Source organism: Naegleria lovaniensis (genome assembly GCF_003324165.1).
Source record: "Naegleria lovaniensis strain ATCC 30569 chromosome Unknown tig001, whole genome shotgun sequence".
NCBI lineage: Eukaryota > Heterolobosea > Eutetramitea > Acrasida > Naegleriidae > Naegleria > Naegleria lovaniensis.
Genome location: NW_025407823.1, coordinates 116,163 through 133,842, shown reverse-complemented (window position 1 = coordinate 133,842; position 17,680 = coordinate 116,163). Strand labels below are relative to the sequence as shown.

At 36.9% G+C, this 17,680-nt stretch overlaps 7 protein-coding genes across 7 annotated transcripts; 4 read left to right on the top strand and 3 right to left on the bottom strand.

Annotated features, from left to right (window-relative positions):
• Positions 1 to 5: 5 nt before the first annotated feature.
• C9374_003604 (uncharacterized protein) lies at positions 6 to 9,290 on the bottom strand (the record flags this gene model as incomplete). Its single annotated transcript, XM_044693151.1, has 1 exon — positions 6 to 9,290. The coding sequence occupies one exon, from the start codon at positions 9,288 to 9,290 to the stop codon at positions 6 to 8; it is 9,285 nt and encodes a 3,094-aa protein (XP_044555734.1).
• A 376-nt stretch (positions 9,291 to 9,666) lies between these two features.
• C9374_003603 (uncharacterized protein) lies at positions 9,667 to 11,364 on the bottom strand (the record flags this gene model as incomplete). Its single annotated transcript, XM_044693150.1, has 1 exon — positions 9,667 to 11,364. The coding sequence occupies one exon, from the start codon at positions 11,362 to 11,364 to the stop codon at positions 9,667 to 9,669; it is 1,698 nt and encodes a 565-aa protein (XP_044555733.1).
• Positions 11,365 to 11,562: 198 nt separating this feature from the next.
• C9374_003602 (uncharacterized protein) lies at positions 11,563 to 13,746 on the top strand (the record flags this gene model as incomplete). Its single annotated transcript, XM_044693149.1, has 1 exon — positions 11,563 to 13,746. The coding sequence occupies one exon, from the start codon at positions 11,563 to 11,565 to the stop codon at positions 13,744 to 13,746; it is 2,184 nt and encodes a 727-aa protein (XP_044555732.1).
• Positions 13,747 to 14,046: 300 nt separating this feature from the next.
• Positions 14,047 to 14,490, top strand: C9374_003601 (uncharacterized protein; the record flags this gene model as incomplete). Its single annotated transcript, XM_044693148.1, has 1 exon — positions 14,047 to 14,490. One exon carries the CDS (start codon positions 14,047 to 14,049, stop codon positions 14,488 to 14,490), a length of 444 nt encoding a protein of 147 aa, XP_044555731.1.
• Positions 14,491 to 14,825: 335 nt separating this feature from the next.
• C9374_003600 (uncharacterized protein) lies at positions 14,826 to 15,452 on the top strand (the record flags this gene model as incomplete). Its single annotated transcript, XM_044693147.1, has 2 exons — positions 14,826 to 15,014; positions 15,207 to 15,452. The coding sequence occupies 2 exons, from the start codon at positions 14,826 to 14,828 to the stop codon at positions 15,450 to 15,452; spliced, it is 435 nt and encodes a 144-aa protein (XP_044555730.1).
• A 181-nt stretch (positions 15,453 to 15,633) lies between these two features.
• On the top strand, positions 15,634 to 16,707 carry C9374_003599 (uncharacterized protein; the record flags this gene model as incomplete). The annotated part of the gene is made up of 1 exon (XM_044693144.1): positions 15,634 to 16,707. One exon carries the CDS (start codon positions 15,634 to 15,636, stop codon positions 16,705 to 16,707), a length of 1,074 nt encoding a protein of 357 aa, XP_044555729.1.
• Positions 16,708 to 16,759: 52 nt separating this feature from the next.
• On the bottom strand, positions 16,760 to 17,284 carry C9374_003598 (uncharacterized protein; the record flags this gene model as incomplete). The annotated part of the gene is made up of 1 exon (XM_044693143.1): positions 16,760 to 17,284. One exon carries the CDS (start codon positions 17,282 to 17,284, stop codon positions 16,760 to 16,762), a length of 525 nt encoding a protein of 174 aa, XP_044555728.1.
• Positions 17,285 to 17,680: the final 396 nt, after the last annotated feature.

Here is a 17,680-nt window from a genome sequence, read left to right as displayed (position 1 = left end):
TTTAATTACAAATCCTCATTGAGATAGGGATTTACAACACTCTTCTTTTCATTCTTCTTGTAAGCTTCTGTTTTTTTAAATCTCCAATAAATACCCATGAGAGCATCAGTGGTTTCCACTTTGAGTATCGAAATTAAATCCTCCAATTCCTGAGCTGTAATGGCTTCATCTTGATCTTTTCTAATGTGGAACATTCTCATTGTCTTTCTATTGATTGGTACAGGGAATGGACTGTACTTTTTCAAAAATCGTTTGTAAATCTTTCTGACATGTTGCGATCGTTCAAACATGGAATGAGGTCCATCAAATGCACAAATATCTACCAATTGTTTGTACAAGTACACAAGCGGTAATGAAAATTCTTTCATGCAATACGATTCAAAGAGAGGACCCAATACTGGATCATTGACTACATCCAATAATTCACTATCTGAAGTGGTATCCGTATGTGAACCAGCGAGACAGCATAATGTATGTTTTCTAGCAGTCATGCAAGAAATAAATCCTCCGTATACCAATAACACCAAACACTTGATGATAAATAAAAGTATAATTGGTGCAATTTCTAGCATGTGAATATGTGCCTGTCGACTATAAAGTTGGAATGATACTGAACCTTCAGGAAATGTGTTGCTATAAAGATTCGGTACAAGAATATTCATAATGTCATAGCCCTCTGCGAGAACCAATAAACTGGCCATAAACATGTAGGCAAGCCATTCAAGTTTGAACAAGTAAACATCTCCATTGAAAGTACCTTCAAACTTTAAAAATCCATCGTTTTTCACATCATTAAAATTGAGCATCCTTTTCATGACCAGTTCAACAAAAATCATCAAGAAAAATGCTGACAACACACTTGCAGCAATTATTCCTCCTCGAATTAAACTAAAAATAGAAAATACTAATTTGAAATTTAAAATAGAGACAGAAGCCAGTACCAACAGAATGGTGTACGCCACTAATTGTGCTGTGTATAAAAGCAAGCATGGCATGACGAGATAGGACCGTGATGTAAATTTCACATATCTTCGAATTGAATATTTTTCATCCTTCTCTTGGTATTTTTTCATGAGATATTGGAATCGTTCCTTGTGATAGTATTGCCAGATGCTAACAGTATATGCAAAAATCATGGTACTAAATAATGGATCCACCACAGTTCTCAAGGTGCCATCGATGGTGTCCATATACGGTATTTGTACTCCTGTCAGGAAAATATTCATAATCATACCGTCTCTTATGAGAGTAAATATTGCCTCCAGTAAAAGAACACCTGTACCATAGAATGGTATTAAACCACGGAATTTGAGAGCAATATTGTGCTTGGTTTTGATCATGAGCATAAAGACAATCTGGAAAATGCAAAAGAAAATAATGAGCGAATTAGAGGTCAAATCTCCCCAAATCTTGTTGGTAAAGTTCTGAACTGTTGCAATATTGGAAGTATTGGTTTGCAACACTGCAAAGAGAGTCGTATGGTTGCAACTACAATAAATTCTGTTAAATGTGGGATTCAAATTGGAAGAAATCAAATTTCCAGATGGTTTTGCATTCCCAAAGATTGCATAGGAGGCAACTGTAGTGCATCCATCTTTAGACCACTGCTCTGTGGTTTCATTCCAATAATGACAACCTCCTCCAAGCCACAAATAATTCGGCAAGTAAATTGATGGATCTGCAAAGAATACCATTTCTATCGGAGATTTGAGTTGTCTTAATTTCAATGGTTGTTGATTGTACAAGAATTCTACACTGATCATTGCATTTCCAAGAAGATTTTGAGAATTGTTCGTGTCCAAATTCTTAAATGTTACAATCTTGAAACCAACAAATTGATCCGAAATATTTAGAGGTAATGGAGAAGTCACATCAAACGAAGTAACAACGTTTTGTGTTGAATCTCCGAGCGACAATTTTCGAGCTGTGTGTTGAGTGGTTGTCTCGGCATCGATATCAATATCAGAGATGAAAAGACTTTGCTGCTTAATTTCATCTGGAAGTTGAACCACAAGTAAATCTCCATTCACTTTCCACTCTCTGGTATCATTGAGGTAGTCCAATTTCATGGAGTTGTCATGCTCTACATCATTACCAAGCAACCGATTCAATAAATCTCTTCGGTATGCAATTTCCACATTCTTATTAATTAGAGAAAATGTTTCGGAAGGTTCTGACTCTTCTACTAATCTTAATGATAATAGATGAATCCATTTTTGACAAAAGCTCGACAATGTTTGGTCCTCCGTTGGCATTACAATATGACTAAGTGCTGCAGGTGTAGACAGCAAAGAATCAAGTACTGATAAAAATGTTTCAGAAATGGATTGAAGCTTATTTGAGAAACTGTTGGTGTTTAAGCCAGGTCGTTTGTCCACAATATTAATCTTGGATGTGATGAACTTGTTCATAGTTTTCATATTATGAACGAGCAATGGCTGCAGTAACTGAACAATCAATTCACTGATTGAGTCTAAGGACAAGTTGGATGATTGCTTCACTATTGAATTGATGAGTTGCAATAAATAGGTCATACTTCTAATTTTTGAGTCTTTGGACATGATGGAGACTTGTAATAATTTTTGTTTTGTAGAGAGCGCTACTTGTAAAATCTTTTTTCTAATGTCAGGTTCAATTGAGGAGAAAGCAACGGATCTCATTTCTGGTGTTTTTGCTAATTCATTCAAAGTTTCACAAAGCTTATCTAGAGTTAGGAAAAGATCTGTTAGCAAGGATGGATCGAAATATTGCAGACCATTTCTCGCCATTATCAACTCAATGTCAGGAAGTATTTGAGTTATATTCTGTTGAATGTTGTCAAGCATTGATGAAATGGTGTTTAGATATGCTAACCCATTAGTAAGAGTATTGTTGGCAATGAGAGTAGAATTGTTAGCAAGGTTGACACGTTCTGATGAGATCCAATAATAAAAGTTTTCTGACTCTAAACTTTCATCATATATCAATGCAAACACATGGATATCTAAGGCTGAAGTATGCGATAGCGGAAGGAAAGTAACAATTTCATTCGATCGAGTCTTACTTGCCAACAGTCGAAGTGTAGAATCTGAATTCTCGTCTGAAATTGAATAATAAACCTCATATTTCATGTTTCCACTAATATCGCTATTGACAGCGGGAATTCTAATTGAGAACTTGTCAATCAATGGTCTATTCATTCCAGGTACCACAGGACTAATTTTGACCCTGTCATATATTAGAGTACGAGACTGTACTGATGCTACCTTTCTAGTGAAAGAGGTACTAGTCCAATATTGATTATTGATTTTGGCTCTCACTGTGAATTCATAAATACTAGCTCCGCTATCAAGAGCGCTCTCATATGCAAGCATGGCTTTTGGTTCAATAAACAGAACTGAATTACTTGATTTCTTGAATAGAATTGGAGTGTTCAGAGGAGCTTTCTCCTTACCCCAATAGTTCACTGTCCATTCCCAAGTGAGGTTTGTAACTCCTGATAAAAACATTCCTCCAGGAACAATCTCTCCGCTTAATACTGTGCTTTTGGAGGCATCAAAAAATGGTCCTCTAATGGTTGGATACACTCGAACGGACCAGTTCTCATTTTGATTCAAAGTTCGTAACAATTTAAATGTAGAGCTAGTTCGGGTATTGATCGAGTAGTCCAATATGATAACATAGGTTGAATAATAGTCAAGTACATTAGTTGGAATGCGCAGTGAGGATTTAGATAAAACAACACTTGGTGTTAACGAGCATGGTGTGAGTAAGTTAGATTCTACATCGGTACGAACTTGACTCACACTTGGAGCGCTGTAGCCATGTCCAGCAATTTTGTAGCAGCTCCAGTTATATCTTTCGTAAAATTCTCCAAGTAAAGGTAAATCCTCAGGATCGAAACTTGTTGACGACAATTTGATGGTACCATCCGATTGTATTGAAGGGATGTAAATATTTTCGAATGAGTTAACAAATACTTGGTTCTGTAAGGAGGTTCTAATGGCGTACAGTGGTAAATATTCTTCAATGAGGCCTCCATCGATTTGGGCGACTAAACTCTTGCTTGCATTTTTCGATACTTGTATGGTTTGAGAGTTTTCTAATACCATATTGTATAATTGCTTTTGAGAGTTGAATATAGATCGTTTCTTTTCTCCAGCTTCTGGAAGGAATGTTTGAACGACAAATTCAAGGTCATATGAAACGGATGGAAGTAAATCTGTTCCATTCACGATCCATGCTAAACTCTCCTGTGTGATGTGAGCGATTTTGTTGTAAATGAGCTTATTCCAAAGAGTGCTATTGCTTGTGTTCACTGTTGCTCTCCAAAAATATTTCTGAACGCTTCCATGTTTGGATGGAGAGAAAATGGTGTTGCTTGCATCTAAGAAAAGCTTGTCTGAATCTTTGAATAATTTCGCCGTTGCGTGTTGACCAGTTGAAAAGCTTGGATCAAAAGTAAGTGAAATATTTGGCTCATAGAATGTAGCAGGTGTGCTGCACGTAGGTCCAAAGTAATTATTATAGCATGTACAAGCTCCTATCGAAATATTGCAAGTTCCTCCGATCATGTTTTGGCCACAATCTCCATCTTTGAAGCAATAAATACCAAATGAACTACAGTCAAGGTGTTCAATTAAGAAAAATACTGTTGTGCTTGCATTGTTCTTCAAATTCGAAACGGTCAAGGAAATGTTATAATTTTTCATAGTCGACAAGAGAGAAGAAGGCACGACCAATGTTGAATTCTTCAAGCTTATAATAGGAGTAGCAATTCTATCATTGCTGTACGAAGTTATTTCATAGGTAAATGAGAAGTTTGATGCCATTTGCAATGATAAGGTCGTTGAAATAACAAGCTGCATGTTGCAAATTTGTGACACTGCTGAATCAATGATTGAGCCCGACTGATTAATGCCATATTTTCCAGTATTAGTGATTGAGGAATCTCCTATGATCATGGTAGCAGATGGAGGTACGCTCAATTCACATTCATTGCCGCTAAACAATCCATTTTGGCATTGACATGTATCGGGTGCAACACAAACGCCTCGATCCAAGCCACCACATGCAATTTTCTGTGAACCAAAACTGGTCAAATTGTAACAAATAGGAATATTACAGCTAACTCCAGTGTAGCCGCTTTTACATAGACATTTGCCAAACCAACAATATGAAGATTGTTCAGTTTTTGGTGCCTTACCACCATTTGGAAGTGAAACAAACTGACTCTCAGCACAATAAAGCCCTTCGCTCTGAGCATCCATACAAGAACCCTCAATAGAGCAATCATTTCCAAAGTAGCCATCGGCACATTTGGAAGAATCAATAGTAAACAATGCGTCACCTCGTGAACATTTCATGGACACAACTTTTCTATTTCCAGTGAAAACAGGACTAAAGGTGCTGTAAACGGACTCTAGTAGATCTGTAGAGCATGATGAATGGTACTTTAAGAAAGGATCAAAAGGCCCAAAATAAGAAAATTTGAATAACTTGTCAGTACTGGTTAAAATGAGTAACGTAAAATCATCGCCATCAATATCTACAACAGAATATAGTTCAGTCTTGGGGAACGGAATCAGTAAGGATGAGTTGAAACCACTACTTGTTGTTGTAACATGGTGGTAATACTGTGCCCCTGATGGACATGAGCCAAAATAATTTCCAATGCTAACAGAACTATTTGCCAAAATATGGGGCAACAATAGTTGATAGTATAATTTGTTATCAGTTCCAAGACAAAAAGTGCTACTCATGAGCGAGACAATCTTCTTGCATACGGAAGGAGTGGACAATGTGGCAGTGTTGACGTATAATTCAAATGTCAAGTCTTTCCTGAAGGCTTCTGTGCCATAAAACACAAAAGGAGGCAATAAATTACTACCTGCACCGGTCAATAACTTTGAAGCCTTAAACATACTCATTCCAATATTGTAAATTCTATGGTCCATTCCAAAAATTGCAATGTGCCCAGTGCTTACACTAAATAGGTTGCATGGGATATTGAAGCGCACCAAGCTAATGTTGGTAAAAATCACATTGTATAGCGGATTTCCTTCAAGTGTTGGATTGAAATTAGCTACAACCATTCTTTTTAGTAAGCCGCCCCAGCAGAATAAATTTCCAAGTGAGGAGAGTGCACAATTAACGTCTGAATTATTGTTTTCTTTGAATGAGTATCCTGAAAATAGGTCAAATGACACTAGGCTTCCTCCATCAGGCAATCTAACAGTTTCATACTTATTGGTGGCTGTCTCCATGTAGAATGGTTGCTGTCCTTCCGTTGAGAAAACCATACTTTGATTGTTATGCTTTAGCAATGTCAATGAGTAGGTATCACTCAGTGTCACAGCAATCAAGTCGGTAAATTGAGTTAATTGCGAGGTGTTGACCAAAGTGTGAGCAGGCCCCCAAATTCTCCAGGATTTATCATCTTTTACCAGATATGAAGAACCAAAGGTGCCCTGGCTGTGGAAGCCACCACCTCTGATATCACCAATTTGCGAAATCGTGGAAAAGGTAAAAACTACGTTGAGAGGAAGTGACCCACATCCGCTGTTATAATAGCCTGTTCCAAAATTGTTAAAGTTGGTAACAGCGGTAATAAATCTTAGCACGCGTGAAGTTGAGGCTCCAATGAAGAACAACGCGCTTGGTACTGATATACTTGAGCTGTCAAACTGTGTTTGAACTAATTGGGGAATTTGCAAAATGTCATTCAAAACATCCAAATTTCTAAACTCAGGTAAAATTTCCTGATAAATACTAGAGCTTTCAAGTTGAGTTTGCATTTGTAAATTTAAATTCGTATTGAGCACCTTAATGTTGTAGTGCTCGCTGTCATTATCAAACTTGGCTACAAGGAAAATTCTTTTTTGATTGGTCAAGAATAGTGAAAAGCTATCCAGAACGTAATATTTCCACACTGATTCTTGAGCTGTAGGGAAATTAAAATCAACAGGTACAGGATATGGAGCGATTGATATAGAAGAAATGCCCAATTTTGAATTCTTGTTGTTGCCCCAAACTATTAATGTTCCCGAATTTAAGGTAACCACACATCCACCGCTATTATAGAAAATGTTAGTTACTCGCTTCCAATCAACCAATGGAGAGTATGTGAGCGAGTATGTATCAATAATTAGTTGATCGGAATCTCTGGAAAGACAGAATGCAGTATTGATTTGACAAAACTGGTTATTACCTTTCATATAAATGTAATCAATGTTGTTATATGTCACCAATAGCATGATCGAATCAATATCACGCGAAGTCTCATTAGAGTATGTCTTGTCGATGGCAAATGAAACAATGCGCAATTCTTCGCTTCCCTTGTTTTCAGGAGCCATACGATATTGATGAAGCAAACTTGTCGCATTGTCAACAGAGAAGTTGTCCTCGATTCTAAATAGAGTTCCATTTTGCTCCAAAGCATAAAGTCTTCGATAGGATGACTCAAGTTGAATAAAGTTTGAAGCACCATGGCTTGAAAGTTTCATTCCTTCTCTAAAATCGTCAAGCCATGTCAGTAATTGACCATTGTCAAACAAAATGGCTCCTAAAAAATGATACTTGTTGTCAGCGTCTTTGTAAATGCAGAACTTAAAGCTTCGTATGCTTGAGGCGCTTACAGAGAATTTTTCTGAAATATTGAAGCTACTTGTTGTTTCCACAAATTTTAAAAAGGGCAAAGGTACGCTGAGAGATCTAATGGATTGTAACCACTCTTTTGTATTGATACCATTTGAATGTGGCTCCAAAAAAGAGCCCGATTCTAGAGCAGCCATTTTCACATTGTTGTATGAGCAAAAATCTTCAATTCCTAACCATTTCTCATACCTCGAGAGCAATCCAGTTTTATACTGCTCCAGTACCGGAAGTACAAGAATTTGTTGTCCGTCACTTGAAACTGCACTAAATAAATACATGCCATCGTTGCCAGAATATGTTGATGTTCCAGCTTTGAGAGTCGTAGGCTTCAATTCTCGTTGACTTGAAAATAATACAGGATCGTGTAAAATAAAATGCATAGTATTGGTGGTATCATTCAACAGTTGTGAGGATGATGTAAACATGTTCTGTGTCTTGGAAAACATTACAGATAATAAATCATAATTTTCCTTTGTAAAATTTTTAAAAGCTTCTGATACTGGCAATTTGTTTGAATCATATATCTTGTTAGTATTGTTCTCAAAATAGGGAATGTTTTTCATAAATATTGAGGTTAATCCTGTCTCATTGCTCAGATCCATGAAGGGCCCATACAGTGAAGATTCCGTATATAATAGCTCCAAAGTCGTGGGAGGGAAAGAAAGAGAAGGCTCTTCTAAGGCTGTTTTGAGTGCTCTTGTTTGAGCAGCATTGACGAATAGGATAAGTCGAGTATTCGTGTCAAAATCTGATCGTGTGGCGCTCTTTGCAAAATCCTTCAAATGGACGTACAAGCTTTGAAGAAGCCAGTGAGGATGTTCGTTAATAGAAGACGCCGATGAAGAATGGTTATGAGTTAATAAATTAGTGGTCGTTTCTGTTGCATGAAAAGAGGCAACTGCATCTGCCAGAATAGAAGTTGTGTTCCAAAATTGATGTGAGCGAAAAGAAATGTCTTTCGTCAAGGATTCCAATAAAATTGAATTGGAATGAGGTGAAGGTTGTGAGGTGTTCACACTGTTATTAGATGAAGACGACAAACTGACAATACCCACAACATTTGACACACATAACATCATTGATAATATGACAAATGCATGGATCCATGATGCCAAACGACTCAAAATTTGCTGCGAGAACGTGAGGCTCCGCTTTCTGAAAATACTCTTTTCTGAATTGGAATAGCTGTAAGCAGCTGTACATGATGAGATTAAATTCGTTCGTTTCCGAATCATGGTTTTTCTGATAGAAAGGTTGTTATTATTAATGATGCTATTGGAATGATGATATGAATCAATATTGTTGTTTTGAAAGAATGGAGTAAAAGTAAAACCTTGTTCGGTGTGCTCCCGAATTAATAAATTATTGGTATGTTGTTGTTGTTGTAGTTGTTGATAGAATCTCTCTGGATTCAAATGGTCATTATCATTGATATCTTGCGAGCTGATGAGCGCCACTTCCGATGATGCTTTTAATTTTTTAATTATTGGTTGATGATGATTTTTAGTGCGGCAGCTATGCGGGCATTGGTTGTTTTCAATTTCCGTATTGTTGCATGTCACCCGTTCATACGAATGATGTCCTCCTTCTTGATGATGGAATGGTCGGTTTTCATTGGTTTGTAGTGGTTTGTGTTGTATTGAACAGGAAGACATGTTGTTGAAGCGAGACATGGAGTTTCGCTGCGTAATGATGAGATGATGAGTGTTGATACTGATGGTGTGTTGGTGTAGATGATGAGGTCGGAAGATGGTGATGTATTGGAACTGGGATACGTTGGCGATAACTTTTTTTGAACGGAGCCAGGACAGGTGGCGTTTCCCTCAGATGATGACCAAGACAGTTCAGAAGTTGAAACATCTAATTTGCATAATAAACGTTCAGGGTACAGCCACAATCAAAGACTACGGACCAGTTTGTTGAATTAAAAAAGAATAGAAGTACCAGCATGAGAGCGTTGGGCATGAGAAAAAATTGTCGAATGTGAGATCCAAGTCCATTATCCAACTGTATTTTGGTTGTATTACATTATTACAATGTAAAGGTGTTTTGTGTTTGTTCAATAGCAAATTCTCCTTCTGAAATTGATTGACTTGGTGTTTCTTGAGTAGTACTACTGATTTCAGAATTGATAACAATTGGCTCTGTGACTTCTGTTGTTTGAGTCACGACCACTGTGGATGTAGAAGTAAGTGGTTCAGCAAGTTGTTGTTCTTTCAAGCTCTCTTGTTCTAAAATCTTGTGACCTCTAAACACTTGTTTTGAAAATTCGATAATATCCTCTACCAATGGCTCGTATGCGTTTCCCATACTAGCACCAAGGCCAATGATTGTGAAATGGTTTGTGTGGCCTCCATACCGTTTGTATTTGACTTGTGGAGGTCTTTCAGAATTCCACAATGGATTTTCAGGGGACAAATCTTGATAAACTTGCTTCATTTTCTGTGCAAATTGTTCTCCTTGGTCCACAATGGAAAAGAATGAAAATAAGGTCAAATCATTCTCAGCATTTGAAATGAAAAATGAAGGTACAGATTTTAGGTCTTTGATGTGTTTGGTGAAAAATAGTCTCTCTTTTTCAACATAAAATATTGGAGAGCACTCTTCATAATTTTCAGCAACACCAAAAGCAGGTTCCACAATTAGTTTTCTAGGCAAGTTCATCACTCGATCTGCTACGTATTGCACATCAAAAACAGCTCCAACACAAATAACTCCCTTAATTTTTTCTATTAATTGTCTATCAAGAAGATCTCGCTGATTTTCGGTACCATCTTTGATTTGAGGTTCCTTAAGATTTTTCAAATTCATTCCATACTTTAACAAACACAGGCTAATTAGGTGGGCTCCAGCGCTGTGTCCAAATAGAACCATATTCGAAGAATCTCCTCCGTATTTTTCAATATTATCCACACAAAATTGGAATGAAGAAAGCACATCTTCACATTGATCTGGTACTGCTTTGACAGCAGGAGCCAGTCTGTAGCCAATCACTACAAATATGCAGGGGAAATCTTGACAAATTCTCATGGCTAATCTGCTATACGTGTCAAACCATCTGTGATTTCTGTCACCTCTACGCCAACTACCTCCGTGACAGAAAAACAGTACTGGCAACTTGGCATTTTCTTGAGTACCAGTTCGTTTCACTCTACTTCTAAAGATGTTTAGTTTGTGTTTTGGATCGTTGGATCCCTCAAAATATGGAACATCACGACACGACTCAACCTCATACAGGCCTTCTCTTACGGTCACTGAGATCATGCTTGTCGTCGTTTCTTTTTTATGTAATATACATTGTTTCTTTGGACTCTCAGATAAATTGCTCTGGGTAGAACTTCCACTTGTAGGATTGGAAGAAATGGCTACCGCTTCACTCTTTTTCTTTTTATAAATTTCCAAAGCCGTTGGAGTGGTTCTACAGAGTTTCCACTGGATCTTTCTTGATCCTTGCAACGTTGTATTATTTCCTGTTCCATTCATATTCACTTTTTCCAAATCTCCATTCGATTCCGATGAAGGTAAATTATTCAAATCTTCTTCCGATATCTGAAATGTCGTTTCATCCATCATGCTTGTTGTCATCATGGAAGAAGAAGAAGAGGATCCATCCACCTCATCATCAAACTCATCATATTCAATATGATCATTTGGAATATTTACAGTCTCTCCATCATCGTGATCGAGTCCGAGTACTTGTTGTTTGAGTCGCACCCACAAGGCATACATTTTTTTTTATCTTTTTTCTTTCCAATTTAGAATTCCTTTGTCCTGTTGTTGATGAAAACAGTGCGCATTGATGAAAAATTTGTGCTCTCGATCTTAATGATGCGCATTAATAGTTTTGAAATTGTTCGCAAAAGATTTTAAAGTCTATGAAAGTGTTGCTTGTAAACTGAAACAGACCTTTCAAGTGTCAAAAAAAAAATGGTTCACAAGAAATTGGATCCTGTGGTCGTCGATGATGATGAAGAAGAACCAATCCGGCACACACAACACAACGACTATTCGGACTCGCAAGATGACAACCATCATCATCTTTTGACCGAACAAGAACGAGTGACCAATGATTTGGACATTATTTTCGGATCTTCATCCTCGGAGCATACAACAACCAATGGACATCACAAATATAAATCAAAGAAAATACGAAAAAGTGGCTCTTATTTGAGTGCTAGTAAATTACCTCGATCACATTCGAAAAATTATATCATTCCTTCTGGATTTGGAAAATTTTCATTTAAATTTCGTCTGATGGTTGTATTTGTGATATTTTCAGTATTGTTTGGAGTGTATTTTCTGAGTGGTTCGTGGAGACATCCCTCCTCCTTGTCATCATCCACTCAGAAAATGGATAGCTCTGAATCTGTGTTTGTAGGAAAAATTGGAAATACATTTGGAAGACATTTGAAATTAATTTTGGAACAATATCAATCAGGAGGAGGAGTCATTGGTGACGATCATGATTCTAATTTAATTCTCTCGAAAATGGATGAATCTGTTGTGAAATTATTACACGATCCATCGTTGAACCAAGCTCCAAATTTTTACAGTAGAGTTCGACAAATACATCATTATGGAGTTGCCAAGTCACAACATGACGACATTTCAAAAACATCACTCGTTTTGGAAAATGTTTGTATGAATCATTATGGAGAAATTCTCTTTTACGTACCTTCACAAGAATTTTATGACAAATTTTACAAACCATTGCTTGGATTGAGTTCTAACAATCCATTTGCATTTGTTCAAACAGCACGTTTTGGAAAGAGAGGCGCCATTCGTATGAAATTTATTATTGGCCACAAAACTCCAAAATCCTCTCCCAAGAATTATGTTCGATGGTTAGATCGACCGACCATTGCCATGATGAGATTTTCAGCCAATCATCTTGGTCACCTATTTGCTGATAATCTAATTGCCTTAATTGAGTTGGCAACAAAATTTAACATTCCCTTACATGAATCTTTAATTTTATTTTTGGATGAAGTTTTTTACAGAACGAATAAGAATCAAGAAGACCATTCATGTTCTTCAGATCCTTCTCGACAGGTTCACCTTCCTACAGTAAATCCCATGACCAAGAAACATTTATGGTGTGAAGAGGAATTAGCTTCGCAATATGGAAAAAAACCTCAAGCTGTGAAAAATTCTCTCGTATGGACGCAAATACTTTCATCTCTGCCCGTCCTTCAAAAATGTTCATACGATGTGAAGAATACTGCTGATCAGCACACTTCTGAAGAAGACCTTCAATCCTCTACAAAGACAACAGAAGGTGATGCTTCTTCAAGTTCATTGTTTTATCGAATTGAGAAAGCTCCATGTCCAATGGATGATATATTTTCAAAAACAAGAGAGTCATCAAGTGCAACGAAAAGAAACACCATTCTTTCCATTCAAGAGATTGAAAAAGAGAGAAATTTGAAGTTGGAAAATATTCGAGATGGAATTGATACATGCTTTCGACAATTGGTACTTGGAGTGGGCGATAGAACCATCTTGTCACAACAACATCACAAAAAACAATCACAATTTAGCGAATTACCTATTCAACAGCTTCGAAACACAATTCTTTCAAATTTGGGAATTCATTCCAAGACCTCAAATGTGAACTCTGTGAACATTTTAATTGATTATCAGAGTATTGGAAATGCACATGAAATTGCAACCATTCTTGAAACTCATCTCAAAGAAGATGCCCTTTTATTGAATCATTTAAAAAACATTAACATTTACAAGGATATGAAATTGGAACAGTTGAATGAAATGGCACTTGTGGAACTCTTTTCACAAACACACCTATTCCTTTCCAATGCCACGAGTACTTATTCTTACCTTTCATTATTCATGCCTACGTCCTCATACCTCTTATTGTCACCAGAATGTGACAGCATGGTAGAGTCCTCTAAAAATCCTCAACCCAACATGTGTTCATTGGCTCGTTCTCCTTCACTCCATTTTCTGAATGCCATGTCCCATCTCACTCTCATTAACTTGTCAGACACTGTGGAGAAAATTCAACAACAATCCAACACGATACATGTCGAATTGAATGCTGAGAAAGTGAGTCAAATCGTGTTAATGATTTTGAAATTGAGAATTATTTGACATGTGTAGAATGGATGAGAATTACCCAGAGGAGTGCAACAAGTTCAATTGAGTCATGCACAATCAGGTAAAACGATGAAAATTAATGCGCACGTTGATTGTGGTTCGTTTGGGTGTCGTCGAATTTCCCTCAAATTTTCAAATTTGACAACAAAAAAATTCCTCAACTTCCGATAAAGCCGTTGTTGATACCTTCTTTTTCGTGAAAACTTCTTCTTGAAACCTTTTTGAAAGAATAGGTCAATTCCTCCTCTTTGATTGTTTTCATTGATTGTTTTTTAATTGCAAGTACACTTGGAAATGAGTTTTTACTTCTCGGACCATAATGTCGACGAAAACAACGATCAACATAATCATCTCTCGGGTGATGAAGTGATTTGGAGAATTATTCAACAACATCAAGCTGGTGTTTTTGATCTAGATGCTCATTCCGGAAAACCACCTGCCTCCAATTCGTTTCTCCGAGAGATGGAAGTGATTTGGTTTGATCCCGAAAATCCAGAGCTAGCCTCACATAAAGATGAAGATTGTCCAATTTGCGGAGAGGGTTATAAAAAAGACGATCAATGCCATCAATTGGAATGTAATCATTTCTTTCATTTGAATTGTTTAAAGACTTGGCTTCGAAAACATAATACTTGTCCAATTTGTAGGAAGGATACATTGACGGACTGTCCAGAGTATGAAGAGCAGAAATTAGATCCCAATAGAGGAAAGGATAATGTTCATAGCATGTACATGTAATTTGTATCCAACTAATTTGTTGAGGAAAATAATTGTAAATATCATCATTATTTTAGTGTATAATGACAAGACATGTTTTTATTGGTATTACGGTAGCTAACGGATTATAATAACTCTATCCACAAGAATAATTTACATCCAAAACACTCCAACAAGTCGAGGTTTTTCGAAAACTACAATACTCCAACAAGTCACGAAGAAAATCAAATACGTTTCACAACCCATTGAGGAGAACGAGTAAGGGAGAACTTGTGCAGCACTTTATTCACTGCTACAGATCTTTTTGACTCGACCTTATCCGTCACGTGTCACTCAAATTTTCCATCTCAAAAAAAATGAAAAACACTCTTGTCTGCGTGCTTGTCTTGGCTCTCATTGCTTTCATCTGTTTCAGTTCCTCCGAATCAGTGAATGCTTCTCTCAAACCACAATCTAGAATGCGTGGAGTGAAGGAATTGACTTCTCGTAATTTTAATTCATATATTAAGAAACATAAATATGTTCTTGTTGAATTTTATGCTCCAGTAGGTTTTTAATAGTATTACAGAGTGGTGGTTGGAAAGTATTGTATGCATGTGTCATCATTGGAAAATGTTGTATTTTGATCGCTGAATATCATGATGGCGTCAAACGTCATTTCACTATCTTTCAAAAATTATTTACAATAATCTACACCATCAATTCTTACAATATTCAAACTTTATAATCATCATTAGTGGTGCCCACACTCCATCGAAAATTCCCGCAACATCCAACGTCTTGGAAAGAGACTTTTGGACTCCAAGAATTTCAAAGTTGCCAAGATCAATGGTGATCGATACAACTCCATTGCTAAACAAGTGAATTTGGATGGATTCCCAACAGTTTATCTTTTTGTCGATGGAAAGAAGGTTGAGTATAAGGGTTATTCATTGGCTCCTCGTAAGGTCGTCAAATGGGCTCGTAAGCAAATTAAACAATAAAACTTTTGAATTCACACATACTGAAAATGTTCGCGAAATGAAAGGACATACTGAAAATGTTCAAAACATGCAGAATGATCTTTTCAACTTTTTGGACATGAAAGGTTGAGACCGTGTCAAATGTCTTTCCTGCGTTGCAATTTCTCGTATGGGAACATCAAAATTTTCGAAACATAAAAATATGACTGTATTTGAATCTCTTTCTAAACCACCACAACCACCAACCACTACTACTACTTCTACTTTAGAATCCCATAACAACCAAATTCCTTCTCCTACTTCTTCCAATGAAAGTGTAAGCCCTCTCTCCACAGAACCTCTTTTTACAACAACAAACCACACTCGAGATCCATTTTCAATTCCGTATCTTCCCATTAATAGTCGAGTAGGCACACAATTTTCACTACAAGGTGGAATAAGACCTCCCACACCGACAGCACCTGAAGAGTTTGTGCTGGAAAATGAATCATCGCCACCAATAATGTGTCATGAACATTCAAAGGATGAAATACAAGTTCCATTGGAAGCTGATGCATCTCAAGAAGAATCGATTGGGGCTCTTGTCGATTTTCCAATGTATGAAGTACCATCCAATGATCATTTGAAATATGTGACAAAGAAAAAAGGAAATACGTCTCGACTCCTCATTCCTTCATGTTGCATTCCATTTGCGAAATATTTCACAATCATTGGATCCGTATGTCTTTCAGTGTTGATTGCATTGGCTTGCCTGGCTTTCTTTGTGGCGAGTGTTTACGTTTATGTTCGAGTGGATGTTGGAAATTTTAATATTCCCAAAAGTGGAACCTTATTGGCTATTCAGTGCAACGAAACTACAGCTCTATGTAAGGGAGTGGTGCGAGTAGATCCATCATCCGCCAGTGATGAGCGACAGCCTCCACCTCCTGATATTAGCACTCAACGATCGAACGATCCAATGTTTGGAAAAATTCAAACTATCAATTCTGTTCTCGACAGTAAGACGTTGACCAGTGAAGATGAATATCCGTATGACTGCAATGTTTGGAACGACGCCAAACGAGGAATATATTCTATACCATGCTATTTCAATAAGAATCTTTCGAAAATGACCTTGTATCCAGTCGTGAATTTTGATGATCAAGCTCTGTTGATAAGTTCTTGTGTCATGATTGTGTTTATACCGATATTGTGTTTGTTACAGAACTTGTTTGTGATTCGATGGTTATGTTGTGGTAACATTCACGGAAAGAATAAACAAAATGTTTCTTCTTAATCATTACGAAAAGAGCTCAAATCATATTATTTACATCTATTATACATTCCGATCAATTCACATAATGCATCATATCATCACCTTCCAAATAATCAGAATCATGTTCTTGCAAGGAATCAGCATTCACGTGTTGCACTTTTGATGGTGCCACTGGTGAATAAGTCAATACTTCATCGTCCAAATCCACCTCGTCCACCTCATCATCTTTCCGTTCGGGTTCTTTAATTCCTAATTTTCTCCTCATATCAGCCAAGGCTTTTGTTATAAACTCCAAATCACTCTTCATTTCTTTCAACATGAATTGATGAATTTGAAAATCTTTTTGAATATTCGGTAACTCATTACTACACTTTAAATTGATCTGTTGAAGATCTTCATTGGTTTGCTTCATCACTTTAAAAGCCTCGGCTTGTTTTTGTTGAATGATTTCCATATCACTCGGATGAAGAGCAGCTTTCATAATATTTTCAATAAATAAATGACTCGTAGAGGGATGAGTACTTGTGGTTGGATTCAATGATGATGATGATGAGGCTTCTTCTTGTCGCTCTACGGGTGATGAAACTTGTGTTTCCATTTTTTGTTTTGAAGTTAATATTGTAAACGAGTGTATGTTTCTCTTCCTATTGATTCATGCTGCATTGAGATGGCTAATTTCAAAACAAATATTTCCAGGTTGGATTCAGAACCTGGTTCATTCAATTACCTCGTTGAAAAATCCATTGATGATTCAATGTCAACTGTCATTTAACCCTTGGCGCCTTCAGTTGTTGAAAAAAATTAATTGACAACAACAACGCCTTCTTCCTTCCCTAGATATTATCACAACACTTCCTAAATTTCACAGTTCTCTCCTCCAATATTGGCACATTTTCATTTTCATCCAATTCCAACATTTTTCCAACAACAACACGTTCAAATTCATTCATCCGACAAACAAATTCCAACACAACGTCCATCCACACATCAACAC